General features: G+C 46.5%; 1 protein-coding gene across 2 annotated transcripts in view; it reads left to right on the top strand.

The window, feature by feature from the left end:
• Window positions 1-20770, top strand: part of ST3GAL5 (ST3 beta-galactoside alpha-2,3-sialyltransferase 5) — a 559457-nt gene extending 538687 nt beyond the window's left edge. The window contains exon 8 of one of the 2 annotated variants that reach the window (XM_069632172.1): window positions 17076-20770. In XM_069632172.1, the coding sequence (XP_069488273.1) occupies window positions 17076-17339 (264 nt within the window). In that variant the 3' untranslated portion in view covers window positions 17340-20770. The remainder of the gene's footprint in view (window positions 1-17075) is intronic. The other variant, XM_069632171.1, reaches the window with a different exon arrangement.
• Window positions 20771-21081: the final 311 nt, after the last annotated feature.

The following is a 21081-nucleotide window of genomic DNA, read 5'->3' as shown; positions in this document are numbered from 1 at the left end:
ACCGACCCTTCCTGCCCGGCTAATTATCACCCAATCTCCATCACTCCTTTCCTGGGCAGACACCTGGAAAAGCTGGCCATCTCCCAGCTTAATCTTAACACTGAATCTGTTGGTTGTCTCCATGACCATGTCTATTCAGAGCTGCCAGAAGCACGTAAATTGCTCTCCTGAACATCCATGAAGACCTGCTCTCTAGCCTTGATTCCAACACCCCCCTGTGTCCTCCTCTTACATGATCTCCTGCCTTTGCCACAGTCAACCATGCCATCCTGCTCTACCGTCTCCGTGATAACCTGGGTATCGCCAATCAGGTCCTGGCTTGACTGACTTCTTTCCTCTCCGATTGTCACGACGCCCATCCAGAAGACCCTCTGGCAAGCCCATGGGCCAGGAAGGGTCTCCACTAAAACCAGGCATCCTTGGCCTAGGCCTTCTTGGGGCCAGTCCTGGCACCTTTGGCGCCAGGCTCATACTTGATAAAGGACTTGTATTGGGAACTACTTTATTTCAGTGTCAATAAACATGGAGGCATCCACATAGCTTGGCTCCTTGGAACCAAGCTATGTGGTATAGTATTTTTGGGTGTGGTACCATAGGAACTATTTTACCTGGACTACTTTCTTGAAGCTATTCAAACCACACCTGACTGGAATAACACGCTTCGCGTTACTTTGCAATTCTGCAACGTGACGCTCACCGTGTTCAGCTGCACCTGCGAACCTCGGAAGAACAGCATCTGTAAAGGAGAAAAAGGACATAGTTAGCAGCAGCAGCTTACCTGTAATTTCTTCGTTAGCTGTCCACGGCTCTTGAGATCAGCATCCTGGAACCAGCCCTCCTTCCGAACCGATTGATGTGCAAAAAAGGAAGAATCAAGGCATTAGACATTTTTACAATTTAATGAACGGTACCGAAAAGCTTACCTCGCAAGCCGCTCCTCGACCAGCATCACCTCAGGAATTCCATGCACCGGGTGAGCACCGCGACCTGTGGGAAGACAAGACAATAGGTTAGCAAGGGGCAAGGCATCATAGTGCCGTGCTTAGCGCCTACTCACCGCATCAAGGTGCTCTAAAAACGCCATTACTTACCGGCAAGACCCAATTCAGTCTATGCCACGTATTGGGCTTCCGCACACCTAAGGAAGAGAAAAGACATTAGTTAAACTGAAAAGGCATGCAAGGACAATAACATAGCACAGCAATAAGACCTACCTGAAAGACTCAAAGCGGGCCGTCATCAGTGAAGTAACTCGATCGCAAACACCCACCAAGCACAACGCGCCCCTGCCAAGAAGGCAGGACGGAGAACACACCTGCATTAAAAACAAGGTGAGGAGAGGTCCAATGAGGCCGTGGGTATACGGGGTGGTGGGAGACTGTTTACCCCAGTTGCCCAGTCTTGAACATTGCCCACCTGTATTCCAGGCAGAACCCTCCCGCTGGTCACACCTGGGAACTGCAGAGAAGGATACCTGAGTCCCAACTGCTGGGTGGCGTCCCCGTGGAACCAGGTGAGCGTAACACCGATCGACCCTCCCAACTTGGGTCCTTCCTCTCTTCTATCTCTATCTCTACCTGTGGTGTTGCCCAGGGGTCTAACCTCTCTCCCTAGCTGTTCAACCAATACCTGGCACTTCTTGCCCACCGCATTGCCACTCTCTGCCCCAACTTTGTTCTATGCGGATGATACTCAGCTCTTTTTCAGGCTCCCTTCAGCCACCTCTTCTCCTTCTTTCATCGGTGTGCCATCAATGATCTCTGCCTTAATGCCAGTAAGACTGAGATTCTCCTCATCGGTACACCCGCTTCCTCTTTTCATGTCACCCTCTGGCCGGCCTCTCTTGGCCCTCTACCTGCTCCCACCTGTGAGGCTAAAAACATTGGGCAGGTCTTCGACTCCACACTCCCCTTCTCTCCTCACATCTCTGAGAAGTCACACTACCAGTTGCACCTCCTCGAAGGTATTGTTCCTTTCCTCTCCTTCCCCCAGAGGCTCACTGTCTCCAGAGTTCTGGTTCTCTCTAGGCTGGATTACAGCAACAGCCTCCTTCTAAATCTGCCTGCCTCTACTCTCCGCCAGACTTGTTCTTGGCCTCCAGTTAGGAATCGTATCCCTCCAGGACTGAAATCTCTGCACTGGCTCCCAGCGGCTGCGAGGATTAAGTTCAAAACCCTCTGCATTGTCCACAAGGCCTTCTGGGGCCTCAATACCTTCAACTCTCTCGTCCTAAATATCTTTCTTCCCAAGCTCTTCGCTCATCCACCTCCAACTCTCTCATGGTCAGTGACTTCTCCAAGCAACGAGTTGGTGGTAGATCTTTCTTATGTTGGGGCCTCCCTCCGGAACAGCCTCCCTGATTCTTTGAAAATTGAGGAGAACAATCTCTGGTTCCGGAAGCACCTCAAGACCTTCCTCTTTGCTTCTACTTTCTCCACTCCTCTCCCCCGCTGAACTCCTGGCTGAAACTGCAATGGTCACCTGGCTACCGTTTGTTCTTGGGCCCAGGTCTCCTCCCGCCATTTGCACACTTGCACTGCCCCCCTGGCAACCCTTGCACTCTGGGGCTTTTTCTGTATCCCTACAGCACCCTACCAGCACTTGACACCTGCACTTAACTTTTCACCTGCCACCAGCTGGCCGCACTTCTTGTTTATTTGCCTTAAGTATTGTGTTTATTTATTTACTGTTTATCCTATGTACTGCACTTCCACTCCCCCTTTGCCCTTGCCCCCTTCCCCTGCACTTGCGCAATCTCAGTCACCTGGCCTAGTAAGATCGTTGTCTCTGTATTTCCTCTGTTCCCCTCCCTTGCCTTGTCGCGCCTTGAAACACTTGTGTATAGGTGCGTTATAAATGCCATATCATATGAACCCCCCGCCTATGGAAAAATCCCTTGTCCGTGGCTATTTCTAATGGACTTTCGTCCATGACCGTTGACGGGAGGAGAACTGTCCACGGCTAACTCGCTGTATATGAAAAAAAACTCATCCACTGCTATTTCTAAAGGCCCATCATCCAACGACTACTTCCTTGTCCATGAAGGAACCCTGGTCCATGACTACACAGTCGAGGAGAAATAGACAACAAGAAAATGACTGTCTAATGGCCTTTCTTCCACGACTACTCCACAGTGCACTGGAAAAACAGTAGTAAATGCTCTACCTCAGCCGTCCAAGGAGCACCGTGATGAACACACCCTGCCAGTGCCATAAGTCTCAGTGGCTAATGTTAACCTATCCCCTGTCTTAAAATGATTAAACTTCCAGACATAATTTTACAAGACGAATTCTCTGCCATAGTAGAAGACAGACCGCAGTCTGGGCCCAAAGAGCACAGCCCTCCATGGCACTTGCCCTCTGCAGATACTTCAGACCCTTCTCAACCCATGTTGATAGTCAATTGGGGAAGGAAATAAGGAAAAATTCTGGATGAATTTTAGAAGAGGCAAAGGGCTTGCTTAGCCATGAAGCGCATATCATTCCAACTAGGAGTCACAAGCATCTCTCAGGGACGGATGGGCGCTTCACTGCTACCAAGGAGAGTCTCTTTGCCACAGTCCATAAGGGTACCTTTATCACTGCCCCTGACCTACTGGAAAGATCAGGGTGATGACCCTGACAGGGGCTTTTTTCAAGAGCTGCTGTCGGAAGTGCCTGAAGAGAGGGAATACCCCAAAGATCACCCCAACAAGATACTGACAAATGGGAAGATTACGTTGTTCAGAAGCAAGAGATGTGGAAGCTCTTAACTGCCAGACGACATTGCTTCCTTCCATTACAACAGTGTTAGATCTAGAAGTATCTTGCGCACAAAAGAAGCAGAGCTCTATGAGCATAGAGACAAGATAAAGGGATGGCCACAGCCATTCCATTCCTAGACACCATATGGGAAGCAGGAGAGAAGATCCTGGCTAATCCATTTTCCACTCCCTCCACTACAGCTCGGCCGGGAAAGAAATACAGCCACACAAAACCTGACAGTCATTACTGTGGCCGTCAGCAAGAAACTTGTGAATCCTGTTTCATCACTAACACTCCGCCTTGCAAAGAAGGCAGGAAACTACAAGCTGTAGGCAAGAAAGCTTTGGCTTCCACATCCTTCTCTAGTAGGATAGTGTTCTCACCATGAAAGCGAGATATGTCAGGAAATTATGGCACAAGAGGTCTCAGTTTGTGGATCACCTTCTGGATGAACTTCAGACGAAGTAATAGAGTAGCAACATCTGACCACATGATTAACTCAGCGGTCGAGACCCAGAGTCCGGGTCAGGCAGATGGCTCATGGAGCGGTCCTCGGGGCCAAGCATGCACAAAGGCAACCAACTTCAGACTTGAAATGCAAGCGCAGATCCTCAATATGCCATTTGAATGTCACAGCCCCTTTGGCAAAAAGGTTAACGATCATCTGAAGGGTATTTGGACACTGATACAGAAGGGGCCATCAGTTCACTGAGATATGAGGCGTACCTTTTGTGACGGATCAGTGAAGTTTTGTTCCAACAATCAGCCATATTGCATGCAAAGGACCAGGTCAACAAATCGATCTCCCAACAGATACCAGCTGTCCTCCAGATACATGACGCAGAGAGGCAGCCGTGGGACAGCCCAGACAAGGGCCCAGTTTTCCAAGCAAAATGGACGGGAAGCACCATCCACTGAACACATCCCACCCCGGTGGGAGGGCTGATCAGCCACCACCTGCATCAATGGCAAACGATCACGCCAGACAAGTTGGTGCTATAAACAAAGGACCCATAGAGTTCCTCACACAGACGCCAGCCCTACCGCCACGTGCATGCAATACACACCACGTGGCCCAGCTCAAGGTGTACAAATTACTCCAAGAAGCCGCTATAAAAGGCGTTCTTCACAATCAAGGAGCGAAGGGATTCTATTCACAACTTTTTTCTAGCAAAGAAAAAGGAGGGACAGTGGCGCCCACTGCTAGCCCTGCGTGTTTTGATCATATAGGTAAAGCACATCAGGTTCAAAATGACCACTCCCCAACGAGGCCTCCCTTGGCTCTAGAACGGCTATCTACTAGCTACAATACACCTAGTGGATCTTCACCAAATGTCTTGTACCGATGTCAGCACACCTAAGAAGAGCAGCTATACAAGTCTTTCCATACCTTGATAATTGATTCAACAATGCAAACCCGACAGTACGGACAATCAGAGTGGTCCATCAGACTAAAGAGACCATCACAAATCTAGAATTTCTCTATCAATCATGATAAGTCAGTAGTTCTGCTGGCGTAGAACACCCTCTCCCTAAGGACAGAACGAAATATCTGCATTCTGCAGGTCAGACCTTCATCCAAGAGAAGAACAGCTCTCCCAGATGGTCAATATGTTCATAAAAACATGCACGAGCATGGTGCGTCACTACAAATCCCTGATGAGTATGTTTTCATGTATATTGCTGGTTCCCACTTGCAGGTTGAGAAGGAGATCAATCCAGGAAGAACTCAACCGACAATGGAGACGAGCAACAGGCTTTTGGGAAGACATTGTGCACCGGTCGCACCCTTTCCACCAAGCTCTACATTGGTGTTGGGTGGATAAATAACCTTGAACAAGTCATGCCTTTTTTATGCCTCCACTTTCATTCTTCTCTTCACGACTGATGTGGCCATGCCGCGATAGGGAGCCCATCGCGGACACTTGCAGGCCAAGAGCCGGAATTGCACATCAATATACTCGAACTCTGAGCCATTCGATGGGTGCTGAAACCCTTTCAACCGGTCCTCACAGGGCAGGTGTTCACCGTACAGATGGACAACACAACCTCAATTCATGACACCAACAAGCACTGTGGTCACTGGGACATTCTGGCGGAAAATGAGCAGGGGTTTTCTCCACGACCAACAAAGGTGAATTCGTATGGGTCAAGGTCCAATGAATTTTCAAAAGATGTAGTTGCCCCCACATTGATCTTTTTGCTGCCAGGCACAACAGTGAATGTCCTCTCTTCAGATACAGGTACCCGGAAGAGGACACATTGTGGTTTGCCTTCTCCCCAGCATATATAGGTGAGTCCCCGAATGCTTCCTGGAGATTAACTGGTTAGCCACGGTACTGAGGCGGGTAAGAAAACCCTGCAGGATGATTTTTAATAATACTGGCATGGGCACGGCATGGTATTCAATTCTCCTGCACATGGAGAGTCCCACGCCCATCCATATCAGAGTGCACCAAGCGCTACTATTGCAAGAGAATGAGCAAATCCTTTGCCACACCCGGCGTTGTTCTTTCTTTTAGGGCTTGGTTGTTGAATTATTAAAACACACCAACCTAAAGTTGCCTTACGAATATTGGGATATTATTTGAGCATCCAGGACGCCCCGTGCAAAGAAAGTAAAATGGTTTACAACCTGGGGTGGGACACAACAGCTTGACTCACGGTCGACCACAGTAAGCAAATTGCTGCCCATCCGGATTCACTTGGTTAAAGCTGCCCGGTCACAGGATTCTGTTTCGGTTCACCTCTCGGACATCATGCCTTACTCCAGAGGTCCCGGAGTGACATCCTCTGTCTCAGACCCTGCAGTTAAAACCTTCATGAAGGGTTTGCGGACTACCTTCCCACCAGTTTCAGCACCGACTGTAAGCTGGAGTCTCAATACAGTTTTGACTACCTCAACGGCTCCTCCTTACGACCCCATCCACAAATGCAATCTAATTTCCTCTTTGATAAGGTTGCTGTCTTAGTGGCAATCATGTCAACAGACAAATCCGTGAACTCCTCCGCTTATATTTCTCTTAAAGGACTGAGTCGTCCTCCGATTGCACCCCAGGTCCCCCCCGCCCCCAAAGTGGTGTCGGATATGACTAGCTCTGAACGCATCGTACTTCCACGGTCTATGGGGAATCAAGCCTCCAATGCGGGATGCATCCTGCCCTCGCTAGATCTATCGTCTGTACTCAAATTCTACTCACAGCGGACCAGTGTTTTTAGAGCATCTCTTAGATCGTTTTTCACTCACGGTGCTGTGTAAGGGCTGTTAGGGAGAATTCTCAAAAATGTGCTAATTCCCTCCACCTTAGAGACCCCAGCAACTTTGCTAGATTTTGAGGACTTGATTTTTTTACCTGGAAAGAGTGTGCGCCTTTTTCCCCACTCTTTCATGTATTTTAATGTGTGTTTTACTCTTGTGTTCTTTGATTATAGAGTTTTAGATAACTCCATAGGCATCCTCTTCATCTTCAGTGCAGTGACACAGGGATGTCTTTTAGACTTCCAAAAGGTTTAAATACCTTCTCTGGGATAAACCAATGTTTCCCAGTGAATGTAAGGTTAAATTGACTTTACTAGTCTTTTTAAATCCCTAGACCCAGCACACACTATCTTCCTGTAGAGTGCTGGAAGGGTTATCTAGTATGCCCTGTGTCTTGAAACTCACGTAGCAGTCAAATGCTACCCTTTCCTATCGAAATGGTTGGTGGCAGTGGTTTTACAACGAACCACCATGATTTTTCCCAACCGCGAACCCCGGTAGCTGAAAATCGCGGGAGCCATGTTTTTCAAGATGGCGCCTTACACACCTTTGTTTAAACAGGTCCTGGTCTTCTTTTTTCGCTGTTTCTTTTTGTAAAGGTCCTTCTGGCGTTTGTCTCTGTGCGTCAAACCAGGTTTGGTCCCTTTGTTCTTACGCCTTTGGCGGGTTTCAGGACTGAAGACTGCCTCTGGCGCCTGAGTGTGTGGGGTGGGCAGGAAATGAGGGAGGTGCCCAAAACTCCCTGTGATTAGTCTCCTAGGAGACCTAAATGCACTCTGGCATGATTGGCTGGCTGACTGTCCGGCAACGAAAGAACCGAAGACGATCTGGAAGAGGACGGCTGCTGCAACACCTGGACCGTTGGTTTGCCCGGTGAAGCCCTGCTGCAGGTCCAAATTGCCAAGTTCATCTCGACAGAGAAGGGTTGATGGGACCAATCAACTCATAAGCCACTTGGATACCATTCTCGGAGCTGGTTAGGTTTAACCAGGGGGAAGGACACCAGCTCGTGTGCTTGACTACAGCTACTCGAACCGAAGATCTTCCATTTGCCAGCGTGTTTGATCAGTCACCATGCAGTGCAGGAGTCCCCTGACATCCTCCCTCCTGTCCCCAGGACTGAGGCTCAGGAACAGTGAGATCTGCAGGAACTGCCAGGAACCAACATCCTCAGCTCCATCTTTTCTTCATATTAAGGTACTGTGTCAACCCGATTGAGAGAACTTACCTCTCGCGGTGAAAGTTTGTGAAACTTTCCCCACTTGCAGGCCTAATCAGCTTGTGACCCAACATATGATTCTTTTTCGTACAAACTACTTTTAAGAACTTTGGCAAAGACTTTACCGTTTACTACAAGAACTATTTTCTATCCAAGACACTAGCCCATTGACTTTGGCCTAGGCCTATTGAACTGAACCGAGTCCTCTAGTGAACTGAAACTATTTGCACTGCCTAAGAAAATATTTGTGATCTATTTTATTAACTTGTGCCTTTTTTACATTTAAAGTGCCTGAAATGCCATTTTGCTCGTATTTCAGGGGAGTCTTATCTACTCAGAAACATATTGGATTAGTACTGAAGTGCGTTTGTGTATGATATTAAGTTGCCTCCTTCTAGTGAATGTTTTCTAAATGACTGTGTAGTAAATTAATAAGTGTTTTACCAAGGAACCTTGAGTGTAAGTGTCTACATGAAACCACTGTGATTGTAAGACGTCTGTGTAACATCCTTTCTGTTACTTGTGCAATCAGCTTAGATCACATGCTATGCATAGGCCGACATCTAGTGTAAGTTGCGGAGTATTACAGTTTTTGTTTTCAAAATACAAAAAGGGAGGTCGACAGGGCGTGCCAGTAATGCTATCCCTAGTGTGACGTCCGCTGTACCCATGATCACTCACGTGTTGAGGATCTTTTTTTCCGCCATTGTGAGCGATCGCATATAAGCGGAGTGCATTTTCGGCTTACGCCATTGACTTATAAAGTGTTTAATATTAGTTTATATTTCTGTCCTTTATCGACGCCGTGCATTGACACCGTGCCTTGACGAGGCAAAGTCTTCAAGGAAGGACAGGACTGACCATCAAAAGGAGATCTCAACGGAACCACCCGGCCTCGGAAGGCCCATCGGGCCTAGGCCTTACAGTAGGGAGAGTGGGGGGTGGTCCTAACATGTATTTTCCCACCCCTTCCCTGGGTCACCCGGCTGCCTATCCCCAATATGGAACGTACGCCATTTAAATTCTGCCCGTCCTGCAATAAAAAGTACATGGGACGACAAGCACAAGGTGTGTAACCTTTGCTTGAATCGGGACCACAACGAGGCTCATTGTCGGGTCTGTAAACTGCTCCAACCCAAGACCCTCAAAGATAACAGGACGAAACGTTGGGCTCATCATGCCATGGAGGCCGAGGCCGCCATGGACGTCGAAGGATCTTCCTCCGAGGGTGACGGGGAACCTCTGCGTTCCCAGTGAAAGCCCCCAACCCTAGCAGACAGGCCGGCGGTCCTGTTGTGGGGATGATACCCGGCGGCATAGGTACACACTCCCCCACACCAAGCACATACCCCACGGCGATGTGAGTGTAACACACCGAGAGCTGACGCCTAAGGGCAGATCTTCAGATTCACAGTTCTCTGGGCACCCCGAGCGGCTGCCTCATGACAAGCCCACCAAGTCAAAAGACACCGGACATAAAACTCCCTCTCCCGGCCTTCTGACGTAGAAGGATGCCGCACAAGCCGTTCGCAAAGTCAAAACCCGACCCACACTCGGGAGGGGTGGGGGGGGGTGGTTAACCCAGGAAGTCGGGACAGTCCCGTCCAGTGGAGAAACATGTTCCCAAGGCCCCTACTACGGTCTCTAGCTCTAAAAAAATCAGCTTCTCAGAGCTCAGATCATAGGGAGAAACATAAATCCTGGGATTCCTCTCACAAAGACAGGAACAGAGACGGGCAAGATAAAAGGGACAAACGTAGGGAAGAGCCGGAACCTGATAGGATTCCTACACACGACATCTCTGATCCTATAGAGGGGGGTGGGCCCAATCCTATCATAGAGGAGGAGTTATACAGTAGCCTACCTACCCCCTCTACCCCTGCCTCTAACTACCTGGGGATTATCGCCAGTTCAGCAAACTGGTCTGCCCAGGATATAGATAGGGTTATTAAACATATGACCTTTCTTGCAAATGTTTTCGAAGAACACCCCCAGGCTCTTCAAAGCCTAGCAAACACGCCTCCCACTACCCAGGCGTCAAGCTCTAAGGCTTCACCTGTGTCCTCTGTCTCGTTTGTCTACACACCCATCAGGAAAGAGATCTCACCCCCCAGAAGAACTATATGAAGAACCAGTCCACAAGGCACCACGCTTCTCCACTGGCCGTTCCGACATAGATGTAGGAGCTGATGAGTACCCAGACGAAAATACCGATTATGGTGACGTTGGGGTTGACAACATCAGTGAAGGGGACGATCAGGGCGACACAGAGTCAGTAGTCTTTTCCATGGACTCTCCAGTCCCACAGGACCCTCCCTTACCCGATTTCCCCGGTAGAAAACCAGCCCTTGTTTAACAACATACTTCTCAGCGCTGCTGAACATTTTGGTATCAAGACACAGGAAATCCAGCAAGATAAGGATTTCACTGAAAACATCTTGGGGGACAAAAAAACAGCAACTCAATTTATCCCCTTACTCAAGTCGGTACAGAGAAGGATTCAACCGTCTCTAGAAATGCCTAATCAGACTAGGGCGGTAAACCCTAGAATCGAAAAGCTTTTCTGCCCAGCACTTTCTGACCCTTTGTATATAAGGGGCCAACTTAAACCAGACTCACTAGTAATTACCGGAAGAGAGCGGGTACCCCCTTGGCCACCTCCGAAGCTCCTCTGGACAAGGAGAGTAGAAATCTATATAGAATGGGAAGAAAAATACTATCTTCTGCGGCTTATCAGGCAAGAATTGCTAATAACTCCACCTTGCTAGCAAGCTATGACTGTACTAAGTGTGAAGTTACGGCCCTTGCAGAATCAGCACCAAAATCACTCAAATCTAAGCTCTCCCTTGTGGCTGCTGAAGGCAGAGCAATGGCAAGCGTCCTACTCAAGAACAATTTTGATGCAGCAGATAACGCTGGATGTGTTTATTACTGAGGCCACCATCCTCAAACGCCATGCCTGGCTTAAGCAGTCTTGATTCAAATTAGAGACACAGGCTACCCTGCTCAACATGCCTGTTGAGCCTAATGTTTTATTTGGATAGGCTGTTGAGGACGCGCTGAAGTCCGCCAAGGACGAATACGAAACACTCGTCCCTTGGCCAACTAACAAACAAGCCAAAGAGGTGGCAATCATTTTCAGCTTTTTCGTGGACAAAACGCATAAAGAAGCACCGGCTATAGTCAAAGCCAGGGTTCCTCATGGAACAAAAACCAACAGGCATCCCAGGGTTATCCTGGGGGATAGCGCTGAGGTTGCCGAAAGGGGAGAGGTTCACCCACCAGAGGTGAAGGAACACCCTCCAAGCAATGACACCCCGCTTCTAGTCCCCTCCCATGCCTCCCCAGTCGGGGGACAAATTTCACACTTCACCCACGCATGGAAGGGGATAACATCAGACAAGTGGGTGTTATCGACAGTAGCAGGAGGTTACTACATATATCTCCAGGGAATCCCATCAAACCTCCCCTGCGCCAGAAAAGACCGTCAAGGGAGGAACAACTCATCTTGGTGGATGAAGTCGAAGCTCTACCCCTCAAGGACGCCATCGAAATCGTCCCATACAACGAGGTAAACAAGGGTATTTATTCAATGTACTTCCTTGTTCCAAAGAAAGATCTGACCATGCACCTGGTATTAGACCTGAGCCCTACAAAGAAATTTGTCAAGCCACAAAAATTTTGCATGACAACGCTATAAGAAGTAATCCCTCTGTTAAAACGGGGGCGGGGGGATTACATGGCAACATTGGACATGAAAGATGCTTATTTTCATATTTCAATGTTCCCAGCGCACAGAAGATTCTTGTGAGTCAAAGTAGCAGACCAGCACTACCAGTTCAAAGTGCTGCCCTTCGGGATAGCCTTGGCTCCAAGGGTGTTCACCAAGGTACTGGCAGTGGTGGCAGTGCACCTTCGCAGGGAGGCAATCCCAGTGTACCCCTACCTGGACGACTGGCTGATCACGGGAGAATCCTACCATCTTTGCAAGATAAACACACAAAGAACCATAGACCTTCTCTTCCAATTGGGCTTCTCAATAAACGAGAAAAAGTCAGGTCTGATACCAAACACATCAAAACAGTTCCTAGGAGCTGTGTTAAATACAAAGACAGGCTTAGCCTTACCATCCATGGAAAGAGTACAAAACATGCTTCAGCAAATACCCCAGTATCAAGCCGATCTCCAGATCAGCGTACACAAAACTTTGCGTCTGCTAGGCATGATGGCATTGTGCATTTACCTGGTCCCCCATGTGCGCCTGCGCATGTGACCAATGCAGGAATGGTTGGCGAAACAATGGTCTCAGTCAAGTGGTCAGTGGGACGATCTAGTGGTTGTTTCGCCTACACTGGTTCAAAACCTACGCTGGTGGTCAAGGGAAAATCTGGTCAAGGGGAAACCCTTCTACAAACCGGATGCGCTAGCGGTCGTCACAGCAGATGCCTCACTTTCCGGGTGCGGTGCCCACTACCTTCACCACACAGCATACGGCCTGTGGTCACAAGTTACTGCACAGAACCACATCAACCTTCTAGAGTTTTTGGCGATCTTCAAAGCACTGCAAGTTTTCGAGAGACACCTAACAAACCAGTTGGTACAAGTCCTGACAGACAGCACCACCGCAATGTTCTATGTCAACAAACAGGGAGGCACACACTCTCCAAATCTGTCCAAACTGGTTCAGAGAATATGGAGGTGGGCACTCAAACGAGGGATGTCCCTGTCCGCTCAACATGTTCCAGGGGTACTCAACACTCTAGTGGACTCTCTCAGCAGAGATCCTCTACCAGAAGAACACGAGTGGCAACTACCAACTACACACGGACGTGGTAGACCACATCTTCTCTCTATCGGGCTACCCCTCTCTAGACTTGTTCGCTACAAGAGAAAACAAACAATGCCCTGCCAGACTTTGCGTCCTGGTTCCCCCAACCAGACTCCAAGGGGAACACCCTATGGATGAGCTGGTCAGGGAAATTTGCTTAAGTTTCCCATCCCCCAACACCCCCCCCCCGACTCCATTAATCGGCAGAATAGTGAACAAGATACACAGGGATCAGATGACACTCATCCTAGTTGCTCCTATGTTGGTGAGACAACCGTGGTATCCACATCTGCGCAAGCTGGCGATGTGCGATCCCATCAAGCACCCGTACCAGGTCAACCTGTTGACTCAACAGGGGGGTACAACGATACACCCACAACCTCACTCTTTGAACTTGGCAGCATAGCTCCTGAAGTCATAGAGTTCGGACACCTCAATCTTCCACAGCGGTGTATGGATATCCTAAAGGAAGCACGGGAACCAGACACTGTTATTTCCTCAAGTGGAAGAGATTCGTCATTTGGTGCCAATCTAAACAAATCAACCCAATAGAATGTACTCCATCACACATTCTAACATACATGCTCCACCTGTTGGATTCAGAGTTGGTCTTTACCTCTTTAAAAGTCCACCTAGCAGCTTTATCAACCTATACCACCTCTCAAAGTAAATTCTCATTGTGGAAAGTGCCAGTCATTAAAGCATATATGGAGGGAGTAAAGAGACTACACCCTCCAATCTCTAATCCCCGCCAGGCTGGGATCTCAATGTAGTGCTAGCAAAACACATGGGCCCTCCCTTCGAGCCTTTGCATCAAGCTACTTTTAAACAAATTACATATAAAACTGCCTTATTAGTGGCTATTAATTCCATCAAAAGAGTCGGCGAACTCCAAGCCTCGTCAGTGCAGGACTCTTTCTTTATCATCCATAAAGACAAATTGGTTTTATGGACTCGCCCTAGGTTCTCACCTAAATTCATTTCCAGGTTCCACATAAACCAATCAATTGAGTTTCCGGCCTTCTTTCAGAAGCCAACTAGCTCAGCTGAGGTCAAACTCCACACGCTAGAATTGAGGAGGGCGGTTCGCTACTATGTAGATAAAACCAAACCGCTTAGGAAGACCGATCAACTGTTTGTCTCCATGGCTACAAGCAGACAAGGAGAGCACGTTTCCAAAAGAGCCATCTCCAGATAGTCAAATGTATACAGTTATGCTATTCATTATCAAACAAGACACTGCCTTCTACACCAAGAGCCCACTCCACATGGGACACTGGGGCTACTTTGGCCTTTATTGCAAACGTCCCCTTAGACAGCATTTGCAAAGCAGCTACATGAAGCTCAGTTCAAACCTTCACTCAACACTACTGCATTGACACACATTCCAAGACAGATACACAGGTGGGACAAGCAGTTCTAAAACATCTATTTGCCGCTACTCCTTCTCACAACCCACCACCTTCTCATAATACTGCTCACTAACATATACATAGCATGTGATCTAAGCAGATTACACAAGCAACAGAAGGAATACATTACTCACTGTAATCGTAATTCTGATGCTTGTATATGCTTAGATTCACATGCGTCCACCCTTCCTCCCCTGAGAGAAGGTGCATAGGTGTTATGAGCTTCTACATATATCTGCTTGGATACAACTGTACTCACATGACACTCATGCTACCTCATGTCAGAAGAAAAACAATCTGAGGGACCTCGACGTCCCTTTTCGAATTTCGAAAAAAAACGAATACTCTGCAGCCTCCACTAGATGTCTGCCTCTGCATAGCATGTGAATCTAAGCAGATACAAGCACCAGAAATATGATTACGGGCAGTTGTCTATTCCTTACTGCTCACATTCCCTCTTGAGATAAGCTTGACTGCTCAGCTCGCTACCAAAAACTGTGTAGTACGGACTTATACTGCATGCAATTCTGCCTAACAAGGGCCAAAGGCATTTCCGAACTAGTCCTTGCCAAATGGTTGGTAAATTGCATTTGCCCCAAAATAAAGCAACAAGCATACCCGTCCAACTACTGCCTCCATTCCACCAGAGGGAGTGCATCTGCAATGGCTTTCCCGGTGGGAGTGGCCCTGAAGGACCCATGCAGGGCAACTACTTGCAGCACACGCCATACGTTCACGGAGTACGCTGTGTTGAAGAAAGCACTGAAAGGGAGCCAGGTGTAAGACGAGCAGTCCTACAACATCTGGTTGCATGGGGGTAGGAGCAGGCATTGCTCTTTCCCTCCTTCCCTTCATGTTTCAAGCATGCATAATGGGTCCAGTGTTCTCTCTCTGGGTACTATTATTGACCTGTGTGCTTCAGTGAAGTAGGTGGCATGCATCCACTGCTTGTTATTATATTCAAGCGTGTTAATCTATGAAAGATCCAATGCTGGAGTAGTCTTGGTTACTTACTTGTAACAGTATTTCTCCAGCATTGGTATCTTTCATAGATTTGCATGCGCCTGCCCACCTCTCCGTTGAAGCTGCTTGTTAGACAGACGTTCATCATTATAGCTGTCACGATCAGGGCTCAAAAAGTGAAGATGTCTCCCTGGGGTGGATCTTAAACCCAGCCACCTCATTGGATAGGGTCCAAATGGACCAGAATGAGGTGGAGGGACTAAACAAGTGAGTCTGTACAGGCATAATGGGCAAACCGTGTGGATTGTTCCTATGGGAAATATTTATTTTTAAATTACTGTGGATTCACAGTCTGCCAACCGGGAATATTCAAGCATGTGAATCTATGAAAGATACCAATGTAGAGAATTATAGTTACAGGTAAGTAACTAAGACATACTACACTCTCTGCTGCAAGCAGTCCGTCCTTATATTCCAGTAGTAAGGTCATTGATGAACTCAAAGTTGGACTATGCCAATGCTATTCTGTCGGGTATCCCGAAGAACCAGCTACAGTGAATACAAGTTTTACAAAATGCTGCAGTTAGGTTGGTTTTCGGAATATCTAAACAAACTCCTCTATCTAAACTCTGATGCTGCTTGCGCTGGTTAGCGGTGAACCAAAGGATCAACGTTAAGATTCTATACCTGGTCTATAAATGGACTGGCACCTTCCTTTCCAGCAGACAAGATTTCTTACTATCGCCCAACCAGATTACTCTGATCCGAGGATAAGAAATTACTTACAGTTCCACAGTCCTGGTGTGTTCTCCAGGGTGACGATTTTCCATGTATATGGTCCATATCTACGGAACCTATTGCCCCTTGAAATGAGAAATACTCAATACTGTTCCGGAAAGGCCCTTAAAACCTACCTGTTCCAATAACATGACCCCAGGGATGTACCTATTAAATTACCAACTGCATAAATAAGATCTGTGCTTAAATGCAGTTTGCTCTGCCTGGTCTGCGGATTTATAGTGACATTTTCAAATGGCATATTTTCTAAATGCCATTTTGTCGACATAAAATTGCCGGAAAAAACATTTGAATTTTTTTATTTATTTTTTTGAAATGGGGGGAGGTTCCCCCCAACCCCCTTTTTTTTTTTTATTGACTCTTTTTTTTTACTTACAAAAATAAAACATAAAATAAAAAGTAATCCATTCGGGATATTTTTTTGGCATTTTTTTTGGCAAAATAGTATTTCGAAAATGTTTTCGAGAAATTAACCGGGTTTTGGCAAAATAGTAATTTGAAAATGTTTTCGAGAAATTAACCCGATACCTGGTGCGCGTTATAAAACAAATAATACATACAAAATAAAAACCCTCAACATGCACATGCCCCTTCCCCCACCCCCATCTTTTCCTTCTCACCTTACTATCCCTAAAGCATATTGTCATGGTGGCTGCATGGCACCGGGAAAACCAGGTGCTGAGGCCTGCCCTGCCGTTCAAGTGACAGCCTTCGTTTTGTTGCTCATCACAGCATGTCCGATTCATTTTAAATTGATCTGCTGTGGGCGGTGTAATCCAGTGTATACATGGTACATATGTTTGACAGGTGGTGTAAGTGTTGTTTTTTTAACATGCATTTGTTGTTATTTCAGAACATACCCACGCTGGGGGTTACAGCCGTTGTCCTGGCCACTCATCTATGCGACGAAGTGAGTCTTGCTGGGTTTGGGTACGACCTCCGCCAACCCAGAGCACCGTTGCACTACTACGACGATCTGTGCATGTCTGAAATGAAGGCGCAGAAGATGCACGACGTCACCAAAGAAACGAAGCTCTTACAAAAACTTATTAAGGAGGGAGTTGTGAAGGACATCACTGGGGGAATACACTGTGAATTCTGCTCTGACGCCAATTAAGACTACTTCAACATCCCCTCGTGTTAACCTGTCCCGTACAGGCATCTGTGATTACCTCATCAGTGTTCGGTTTTTTTTTTAAAAAAAACTATTTTGTTTTAGTAGTCTGCGATCACTGGAGTAAAAAATTCTTTTTATTTATGACCACTTTTTTTCTGTAAATATTTTATCAAATTTGTGGGTGAAACCCTGATGGCTTTACATCATTGAGGACATTTATTTGGACACAGCTTTCTTCCTGACTGTAAATACTCGTCTTTGATGCACTGTGTCGGGAGGACTTATGCTCTGGCAAGGCGAAAGTGAGCAATATTCTCTAAGCTTGCTAATGGCCCGAACAGAGAGCACTGTATTTTGAAGGGTGAGATGTGACCATTTCTTCTGGAATGGATTACCATGTCCTTCTTGTTATTGCATTCCAGATTGTTTGTGTCTTCTGCAGATCTTTTCCCCTACAGTGGATTGGTGGGTTGGACTCTGCGGGGATCTGTCCAAGCAACTCATTCCTCTGGATAAATTACCTCTTCACTCATGCACTAATCCCCTATAAAGGTGGATTATTTTCAGAATCCAGGTGCAAGCAGAAAGCTAAGGGTTGGCTATCCTAGTATAAAGGCGGTGTCCCTCCCAAATTAGCGGTCAGCTGTTAACGAAATGTTTAAGATGACTGTTTTGCTGACTGAAACATTTAAGAAGCACTACCATTAGAATATGACAAAATGCTATGCTTGCAATTTAATTGGTGTAATAGCCGCCCTTCATTCATGACTTATCAACCCTACTCTACATTCTGCCATCATCGCCATACAAGCATCCTTGCGCTCGTTCAAGCGCATCCACAGGCGAGTGCTACAAATGGTGCGCCGCTTCTGTGGTTGTTGGCCATCAGTCTTTAGTTCAAGACCCTGATATTAGCTTTGCAAAGTTGATTTTAAATCTGGGTTAGTTGTAGGCTCTCACTGACACCTATAGGGATTTGAAAGCTAGACACCAGAGGGCTGTATGGAAGGATAGCTCAGGGGCAACGCTTTTGTCGCAGAGCAGCACAGGTTTGAATCCTGGTCCCGTGCTTAGACTGGTCTCAGGTATTAATCGTGTTATTAAAGATGAACTAATTACATTTGTATCCTTTTAAAGATAGTCTCGGGAGGATAGCTCAGGGGCAACGTGCGTGCCTTGGAAGCAAGACGACACGAAGCACCACAGGTTTGATCCCCGGGTACGCGCTTAGAAACCTCTGGGTATTAAGCGCAATTCTAATTCGAATTTCTGAAGCTAAAACGGCCTGTACCTCCTTAAAAATGTGCTTACCCGCAGCTTCTGGTTGTGCCTTGGTTTTGGGTTTAAACCTCTTGTTAAATGGTTAAGGAAGAGGTGGGGCTCTGTGGCGTGTAGATTGTGATAGTCAGTGACTTAGCCTACAGTGGACTGTTCACTCCCATTTTTTATGTAAATGCCATACATTTAAGGTTGTACTTTGTGATCCTCCCTAGTGAGTGTGCATTACTACTGGGGCGTTCAAATACATGTAAGCACACGGGAGAAAATAGCACACTAAGTGGTGGCCTCTGCAGTTGTAATGTAATCCATTGCATAATGTGAGGCAATAGGAGAGGGGGTCTACAACCTTTACCTCTCCAGGTGTTCTGGAATCCAATTTCCAGCAGCTTTCGCCAGCCGAGTGAATCATGGGGGATTTTGGGAGTTGTAGTCCAACACATATTGAGAGCAGCAGGTTGCAGACCCATTCAATATGAGCTATGCTTCTCATCCTACAGGCTGCCAGGGTGCTTCAAACCAGCATGCGACTCAATTTGAGTGTATTCCCTCTGGTGTGCGTGCTGTGTAAGAAATGTAGAACCTCGATGGTTTATTCCATATTAGAGCATGCAGTGATTGACTCATCTGAATTTTCAGACTCTATACTAACTGAGGTGAAAGCAAAACATTTTTAACAGCTGTCTCGTGCTGCAGAAGTTCTCCACCGGCCAACCTGAAGCTGCCGCTCTTACCTCATCTCCCGGTACTAATCTTAATATCACACCACAAATACTGTTAAGCTAGTAATGGTGATTATAACTGGTTAGTTACTACCCAATCTAATGGTACTGCATATATCGACTTCGGAAGGATGAAGGACTGCGGGGTGGCCTTCAGGGATTCCAACCTGTGTCCTGAGCAGAGACATCTGCGGCGAGTGCTTACCTGGCTGAGCTATCTTTCAAGCTACTATATTGGGCAACAGATGTACACAATGTTTATTTTAGAATTTGTTAGGCTGAGCATACAGAGGAAAGTTGCTGATGATTCCAATGAACATCTTCTAATAGCATTAATGAACTTCCTGTTGTACATAATGATGCATTAATTGCCCATCACCTGCATTATGTTCTTTTTCTTTGCAACACATTACTTTGGAGGCATGAATGCAATACACAATGACCTATAATATTTTTATTAATGCTATATTTTGTAACACATTTTAATCATTCATGTTTTTACTCTTGGGTAGATCAGGTAGGCAATTGATTAACTACTGATAGCTATATGTAACTCGGTCCGCAAACTTCTTACTAGCTTGACGTGTCACATTGGTAAGCAAGGCTGAATGTACAGAAGGCCAAATTACTAATGAAGGTACAATAATGTTCACGGAAAATTGTTTGACATTGCCTAGCCTAGTATCACCTAGAGGAGCTTGAAATGATGGCGCTTTGCTGTTTAAATCCAGCGAGTCCGTAACACGTATACTTCTGCATGTTTAGGACACTTAAAATGCTGCACCCCGGCTTCACACTCTTTTTGCAAGAATAAAAAGTACTTCGAAAGAGAGTATAGTGCCACACTAAAATGACACAAAAGGTATTTCAGTTTCAGAGAAGATGTATCTTTTCATGTACAAACGATAATCGAGAACAAGTTGTGTGTGTCTGTGTGTATATAGATGGAGGATTGCGCTGCTTTGCATAAGAGCAGGGGTCCATCTGAAAGCGCAGTGAAGTCAAATAAAAGAACTCTGCAATAATGTACACATCTTTCTTCCTTTCACAAGGTAGTCTCACCTAGGTGTAGTGTTGTCAGTATGTAGCCTTTCCGTGAAGGGAAACCTGGCATAGCAGTTATTTTGACATATCTGTGCATATGTGCTGTACATATTTTAAATGTGTCCAATTAAATGGTCTCTCTTAAAATCAGTATTAAAGGAAAAATAACTCTAGAAACTTGACAACTGCTGTCTGATCACATTTTGACACTGATAACATCTGTTGTCTGCTTGTTGTAAGATATTTTGGTTAACCAACATTCCTGTTTCACGTTTAAGAACCAAAATGTCCATTCACATGTGTAATGCCACATATGTACATGTAAGCAGAATTATGTGCTTTTAGAATAATAAATGGATAGACTGATCATTGGCAGAAGTGGAGAAACATGGGTCTGGTGTGTGTTTTTAATTTGTTGTTTAATTGTCATTTACAGCGGATTTAGCAAAGGGCCATGGAGTAAGTGTGCACTCAAAACAAATGTAGTCTTCCTACATTACCCCCTGCCCGACCTCCACTTCTCCTCTTTCACAATTATCGCTGGTATCCACTTTGACCTATGGCTCTGAAGACAGCTTTTATATTTACTCTCTGATGTACGACATGCATGTCTCGTCTTGCAGACTGAGGCGTTGAGGTTCATTTCTACATCCACCCTATGAAGATTTCTCCTCATGTGCATGATATAGCTATGCAGA

Source organism: Ambystoma mexicanum, chromosome 6q, assembly GCF_040938575.1.
Source record: "Ambystoma mexicanum isolate Mex_15411 chromosome 6q, UKY_AmexF1_1, whole genome shotgun sequence".
Classification (NCBI taxonomy): Eukaryota; Metazoa; Chordata; class Amphibia; order Caudata; family Ambystomatidae; genus Ambystoma; species Ambystoma mexicanum.
This window is presented reverse-complemented; position numbering and strand designations above follow the sequence as displayed.